This window comes from Chrysochloris asiatica, unplaced genomic scaffold, assembly GCF_000296735.1.
Source record: "Chrysochloris asiatica unplaced genomic scaffold, ChrAsi1.0 scaffold00105, whole genome shotgun sequence".
Classification (NCBI taxonomy): domain Eukaryota; kingdom Metazoa; phylum Chordata; class Mammalia; order Afrosoricida; family Chrysochloridae; genus Chrysochloris; species Chrysochloris asiatica.
Genome location: NW_006408623.1, coordinates 4,046,138 through 4,053,795, shown reverse-complemented (window position 1 = coordinate 4,053,795; position 7,658 = coordinate 4,046,138). Strand labels below are relative to the sequence as shown.

Sequence of the window (7,658 nt, the reverse complement as noted above, 5' to 3'; positions counted from 1 at the left end):
CAGGTCTTACCAAACTGCTGGCTAACCAGGTCTCTACCCAGGTTCACAGGAGTCTCTTAAACATGGTTGAACTTAGCTTGCAGCTTCATTGCTGTTTTTCCCTCACTTCCCCTTATCGGTGACCAATGCGGTCACCAGTCAGAGCGCATGCCTGCTTGTATATTCCCATTGAGTCTTAGTCTTGGAAGGGGGTTTGCCCTGAGGGGACCCGACCACTTGCCTTGATGTCTCCTGGACAAGTAACTTGCTTGTTCTTATAGTAGTCAGTCAGACTCCCATTATTGTTTTGTATTTTTCCTGTCGGTCTTTCTTTCAAGAAGTATCGTCTGTTCTTCTAGCCACTCCAGCTGGTCTGCTTGTCTTTTCAAGTGGAAATTTCCCACCTCAGAAGATTCTGTATGTGGTTCAGGATTCCATCTATGGTCTTATGTATTGCAGAGGCTCCACGGGAAGCATCTTTCACTGGGCACGTTGTAGCCCCATTTTAGGTATTCTAATCAGTTATAGACAGAATATGGACTTACAAGCTTTCTATTGTGATATTTTTGGCTATTCCTTTCTCTCCCACTCCAGTGTCTATTTTATAATGGTATGCAAGGGAAACCAAGATTCAAAAGACAACCAAGCCTCTTAACATTGTTTCCCCTGCTTTTGCCCTTTCCAAACATGTCTCAATCCTTGTATCCAAGAGCCCTATTGTTCCAAGGTTGTGCATACATCATTCTTTACCTCTGTCCTACTTTGTCCATGCAAACCTGCTTAACTGTTCTCCCATCTGCCTTGTTCTTCCATTCCCCTCTCCCTTCTTGTGTACTGCCCCCTCCCTAGCACCCAAACTATCCTGTGTCTATTCCCTGCCCTGTGCTCCACCTTGCCCTCCCTCCCCTCACCTCACCTCCCATGTCCCAGTAACCAGCAAATAGCACCCCCCTTTAGTATGGGTTCTTTTTCTTAGATTTTACAATAGTGGTCCTATGCAGTATTTCTCCTTTTGTGACTGACTAATCTCACTCAACATAAAGTCCTCAAGGTACATCCATGTTATGCAGTATCTTGCAGCTTCCTTGTTATTCTTCAAGGTAGCATAATATTCCACGGTTTGTTTATCCATTCTCCACGGACTTCTTGAAGCCCCCTCAGTCTTTGTATGTATTTACCTTATTGCCATTGATAGACATGAGGGCAGATTCCTGGAATTTGATAGCTCATGGTTAATTAGTTCATCAGTGTTCAGTGACTGCCCAGTTTTAGCTCACTCAAGGCGAGATAGAAATGACACATCAGATGTTGTTTTCTGATCTACTTGCACAATCCCACGCAAAATTTATGCTCTCTGGTGATCCTTTTTCTCGTCCCCACTTCCATCCTTCTTGCATATTTTGAAATCATCAAATACCCACCTTTTACTTATTGGTAGAGTGAACACAGAAGAAAATGGAAATAGTATTCATTTCCATCTGCTGTGCTTTCTTGGGAGAATGGGAAGATTCTAGGGACGTTTCCTGAATTTTTTTGAAAAATTGCAACATGCAATATTTAAGATTATGTAGCTGGCAAATAAAAATGTAAGAAAGACTGAGAACAGTTTCTGTTTATCTTACAGATCCACAGCCGACACTTTCCATCCCCCAAAGACCACCCTGCCTGGGAACGAAGCGAAAGTCTTTCAAATACAGGTAAAGAATTGCTTTGGCTCAAACAGAGGTTCCCTGCTCAGCCTTTATTTATTGTCTCCCTCATCTTTGTTTTTATTAATAATGAAATGTATTTTGAAACTGAATCCCCCCAAACACTGAGATGATACCTCAGCAACCCAATAAGATGGGAAACAGGCTCGCAGTCTCAGGAAAAGCAAACAGCGCCAAAAAGACATCCCTGACTTCAGGTTCCAAGTTAGGAACCGGAGATTCCTGCAGACTGTCGAGTGGGTGGGATTGGGGCCAGCAGAGGTGCAGGGCCCCTCCAGGAATGAGTAATGGAACAAATAAGGGTCACTCTCAGAAGAGAGTGGGCGTGATTTCAGCCTAGGCCTGACATCTTAGCCTTCATAAATCATTTTTTATGAAGCTTCAGTTCATAGCTTCGAAACTGTTAAAAACCCTAGGCACATCTGTTATCGTTCCTAACTTTCATTAAGTTTGTTCACAAAAAAGGCATGAAAACAAGCACCCCCCCAACCCCCTGTTTCAGGCCCTTGGATTGAGGTCAGACTTTCTTATTAAGGTGCTGTCATAAGACCACTGGGTTAACTTTGTTGTTGTTGTTAAGTGCCATAGAGTCGGTTCCGACCCGCAGTGACCCTGTATAGGGTTTCCGGGGAGCAGCTGGTGAGTTCTGATCTTGCGATTCAGCCATCTTGCAGTTCATCGCATCACCACACAGCGCCACTGGGTTAGCAGAACATTTCAGTCCCGAGACTGGAGCAAAAATAAATTCTGTAAGAATGTTTTATGCAGCACGATTTTATTTTTTTAATCTTCATTGTAATTTTAGCTCATAAATGTGGCAGATGTATATATATATGTGTGTGTGTGTGTGTGTGTGTGTGTGTGTATGAAACTACACATATACACATACATATGTATGTATATTTGTGTATGTCTGTGTATCCATATGCTGGCTCTGCGAAGATTATAACCAGACAGTCAGATAATTCGTTTTCAGGGTTGGGACCTCTCGCTGTCTCTCACCCCCCCCTTTTCTTGTCATCACCTCCATCGCGGGCCTGTATCAAAGCTACTGGGGGTCTGAAGCCATTTCCATAACTGATATAGTCAGCCCCAGACGAGAAGGTAATTTGAAAGGAGAGACCTTCTGTCCTGCTCTCTGGAAGCCTTGAAAGCCTGGCTTACAGCTTGTCATTTAATAGTGGACAGTCCTTTGTTTGGGCCCTTTGAAAACCAAGTTTGACCCAGCCTGAGTCACCTTTACCATGTAGAGCATTTGGGCATTGGCAGCCAGGTGGACACATGCTGCTCTTCTTCCAGTCCTGGGTCAGGCAGCTGTCCCTGGCAGCTTGTTTCAGAGGTCTTAGTGGTTTCCTGACTCTGTTTGGCAGGCAGAGGGTAAAGCCCCCTAGGTGAGGAGGGCCATATCTTCTGACTGTCTTTTCCCTGATAAAATGCATCTGTTCCAAGTGCTAGTTGCAGAAAACCATTATGACGGTTGTAAACCTGGGTCCTGTCCCTGTGGGGACCAGGCTTCCCCAGATGGCGTCCTCTCTGAGACGCTTTCCTACGCTGTCTGCGACATCCTGGAAGGTTGTCCTCACTTTTCTTAATCACGGGTCTGTGTCCAGGCAACTTCCTGGGCCCTCTGCCCTCCAAGGTTATGCTTGGTTCACAAGCTTGACTCCAAGGTCCCCGTACTCGTGAGAAAGCTCTGGCACAAGGCAGACATCTTCCTGGATCCACTCAATGGCCTGGGAAACTGAAGGAGAAGCCTTGTAAGTGAAAATCTTTGGGTTGCAAGAAGCAGAAACCTACTAGAATAGGCAGAGGGAAGCCGCTGGAAGGAAACCAGTGAATTCCCTGGGACCCTCCAGGGAGTGGAAGGAACCAGAAAGCTCTGGGGCATGAGTCAGTGGGCCACCTCGGCCTATAACAGGATGTGGGCCAAACTCCTCTCTTCCCATTTCTCAGTTCACCTATTTTTTTTTTTTTTAAACTATAAAAATGTAGGTAATATAACATTGTCAATTCACCATTTTTCACTTGTGCAGTTCAAACCAATTACACCCATATGCTGTTCCACAAGAACCCACATCTATTACAATGTTTACATCCCATAAACAAGTTCAGGGTCACCTAAGCCACAAAGTTGTCCCTCTTTCCCCCTCCCTCCTGCCCCTGGCGTCTGCTGGTTAAGTCTGCTCTCTAAGTCTTTCCAGCTACAGTGAGAACATGCAATATCTATCTTCTGAGAATTGACTGATTGCACTCATTCAAGGTGGTCCATGAGGTCAGGGCCCACCCTCGATGCCACCATCTCTGGTCAGGAGACAAGGTCAGGTGCTTCTGAGGACCATTCTGGCATTCATGGGCTGGGCAGGTGTCTCAAGTGGCCTCTTGTCTACCTGAAATGCCACACGTGTGGTTTAGCCCAGCTTCTTTCTGACGTCTGCATTCTCCTCATGGTTCCTTTGCAGGCAGAGAAAGCCTCTGCAGAACAGGCTGACCACCAGGAGCCCTGAGAATAGGACGTTTCCTGTATTAGAAGGTAGCTTATGACGTGTTCACACAGGTGGAGTTGTTGGAAAGTTTTTATTGTCTAGAATCAAAGGAAATTTACCTCTATATTTACTTACTTTTCATCTGTATTTATTGAGCAGGTAAAGAGGGAGTCTTACATCCTTTTTAGTTGCTAGGATTGTGACCTGACCCATATTGGAGGGAGACAACTCAGCTGTGACAATCCAGGCAGGACGTGATGCGAGTTTAGGCCTGGGAAGTACTGTGGGCACCAGACCCCTTGGAGCACCCGGAATTGGCTGGATTCTTTACAGTCTGGTGGGATAAGGGACAAACTAAAGGTGCCTCTGGGGAATTCATGTTGTCTGTAACAGCATAGGATGTCCATGATCTAGGAGATCATGTGAGAAGACCCCGAATGTGTAAGTACAGACACTCTGAGCTGGAGAGGCCCATGTGGCATCTGCCCCAGATCTCCCAGTTACAGGTTGCTAGTTTGGTCCTGAGATGGGGATAAAGATCAGGTGTATGCATTCTGATGATCCTCTTTGACATGTGGTCATATGCGAAAGCACGAGAGAGGGAGAGAATACACAGATGAGAAGAGGATGGAGCTGCAGATTTGAATGAAGAGGCAGGCGTTGGGGAGAGTAACAATGTCTGGGAGCCAGAGCCCTCCTTTCGGGGTTCTGACATTTCACCCAAAGCACACAGTACTAATGTCGTCTTGCCATCAACACAACTGTCATCTTTGGAGATGTCTTTGTACTTCCTCAGTCCTAGTAGCTTTTAGAGCGTGATGGTTTCAGGTGCCTCATCTCTACAAAGGTGCTCTAAATCCAGTGAGCCACATGGTGGCCCTGTTTTGATAGAGCAAGAGCAGGGTCATCTGGTGCCAACTGGGCTCGGAGTACCCACGCAGGAATTAGAAAGCAAACGCCATCTCTGCATTTTCATTTTTGCTTCCTTTACTTGAACAATGCAACTATTGTCTGCCTCAGTCGTTGGAAATTCCAGGACTGGGAAAGTTAGGGAGCTGATTTCTAATGATCAAATTGTCTGCTTGGCAGGGCATTAGAAATCTGTTGGCTTGTGTAAAATTTCAGTTTACTGTGGGATCTGAACACAGAGGAGCAAAGTCAGGAAAGCAATTTCAGCCTCAACTCACATCTGTTTTCAAAATCAGAGGAAGGTAGACGTCCCTTTCGAGCATCCACTGCATGTTACGATGAGATTCCAGTGACCACTTCTCCATCGCTGTGCAGTGGCTCCATGGAGGTGCACTGGACTGAGAACCACAGATCTGCAGTTCCAATTCAGGCAGTGTGGGAAAAAGATGAGGCTTTCTGCTTCATCTTTAAAAAGCCTCAGAAACCCCATGAGAGTAGGACCAACTTGACAGATTGAACAACACAATGCTATTACCTGTCTTCAGGTGAGACTGACTGAAGGCTTTAGCGATGATGGGAGGAGCCACGTGGCTACTGACGCATTCCTGGGGAAATGCACAAAGAGAAACAAGATGAAGGTCACTTGGCCTTTTTAATCACAGATGCATTTGGCTCAGGAAGGAAGGTGGGGCATGGGAAGTTCTGCCTCCCGATCAATTAAGGCTAACCTTTAAAGCTGCGGCTTTTAAAAGGTGGCTCTTTGATGGATGAGTGGGATGAAGTAATTACATTTCACTGAAAACTTGACTTGTTATCGTGCACTGTCTAGTTAATGCTGATTCTTTGCAATCCCACGTGAGAACTGTCCGTAGGGTTTTCTTGGGTGTAACCTTTATGGCGTTCAGCTGCAAACCAAAAGGTCGATGGTTCCAACCCACCAGCCACTCTGTAGAAGAGAGCTGTGGTGGTCTGTTTCCGTTAATATTGCGGTCTTGGAAATCCTGTGGGCCCGTGCTGCTCTGTCCTGTGGGGTCTCTGTGAGATGGAATGGACACGACAGCAGTGTGTTTGCTTTGGTTAATCTTCATGGAAGCAGCTCGTCTGGTCTGTCTCCCACAGAACCCTTGGGCGGGTTCGAACTGCCTGACTTTCAGTTAACAGCAAACATCTAACCAGTATTTATTATTTTATTCCAGCTTTTCCAAGGGCAGTGATTTGCTGCCTTCTCAACAATGTTCTAGTCTCACAGCTAGTGGCCCCCAAAGAACCCAAGTCTCCCCATGGTTCCAGGAAGCATTGTTCTCTTGCCCCTTCAAAGCCACCCTGAGCCTGTGGTGAGGCCTGGGCATAGTATTGCTTTTCTCTTTTGCAGGAAGGCATGTCTGATGGTGGCTTCTGCATGAACGAGCTGTCAAAAGTACACCAGACTTACTCACTTGCTTCCTCGGCAAACCCCTGTTTTCACTAGACTCCTCAAACTGTCCAAGTAGAAATGTGTGGGTTCTTCCTCAGACAGAGCTGTTTAGATTATGCCAGACTCCATGTGCCTCATTCTTCCAGGCTCCTCTCCGGCCACAAGGGCAAGCACATCTATTGAATGCTTCATACGAGTGTCTTTACTCAGCGCAGTAGCTCCATTCCACATCTCAGTACTTCCTGGAGTGCAAAGTACCAGGCCCTTGGCCCAGCACTCAGTGCCCTTCCGCCCTCACCGTCCTTCATCCTTCGGGATTTTTCTCCAGTCCCACCACTTGACAGCTTCTTCAGGTCATTCTCACCTACCGAGTTCTGCTAAGGAGTACCTGGATTCACCCTTCTCCACTTCCACCCTGGCTCCCAGGGGCACGTTGCTTGGTGCCCAGCCTGAGTCCTTTCAGGCTTGTGCACCTCCCCTGACTTGTCTCTCCATCGGCCCAAGGTCAGGAGCAGAGACACAGTAGCTCTGCAGGTTAAACCAAGCCGCACTGTTAGTGGGGATGAGCTGCTTGGAGTCATTTCTGCATTGGGGGATCGCACTCCCCATTGTGGAGTGTGGCGCTGCAGCATCAGCACTGGAGTGCTAACCACAGGTTGGCAGTTCAAACCCACCAGCTGCTCCTATACAGGGTCACTGTGAGTTGGAACCAACTCAATGGCACTTAACAACAACTATATGATATATTGATGCCGTAACCCCTGGTACCTGTGAATGAGACCTTGTTTGGAAATAGGGTCTTTGTGGATGTTTGCTCCATTAAATGAACGTGCAGCTGTATCGGCCACACACGAATAGGGTGAGTTCTCATCTCATCTGAGGGGTGTCCTTATAGGCGAGGAGGAGAGGGTTACCAGGAAGACAGCCTTGTGAGCGACAAGCCAGGGAACATCTGGGGCCACCAGAAGCCAGGCCAGCCAACAAGAGGCTTTCTACTGGAGCTGCCTGGGAGAACATAGCTCTGGGAGGTCTTACAAACCTCACAGGGTGTGGTGTCTTGTTACAGCAGCTCTGGGACACTCACACACTCCCAGTCAAACCAGCAGAGTTGACTGGGAAGTGACCATGGGAGCAAAGAGGAGAGGGCCTAACTGGAGCTTCCTG

At 47.1% G+C, this 7,658-nt stretch overlaps 1 protein-coding gene across 1 annotated transcript in view; it reads left to right on the top strand.

Annotated features, from left to right (window-relative positions):
• LOC102820918 (chromosome unknown open reading frame, human C10orf90) overlaps window positions 1–7,658 on the top strand; it is a 311,848-nt gene that overhangs the window by 42,395 nt on the left and 261,795 nt on the right. Inside the window, exon 2 of the mRNA XM_006867473.1 lies at window positions 1,604–1,676. Within this exon, the coding sequence (XP_006867535.1) occupies window positions 1,604–1,676 (73 nt within the window). The remainder of the gene's footprint in view (window positions 1–1,603; window positions 1,677–7,658) is intronic.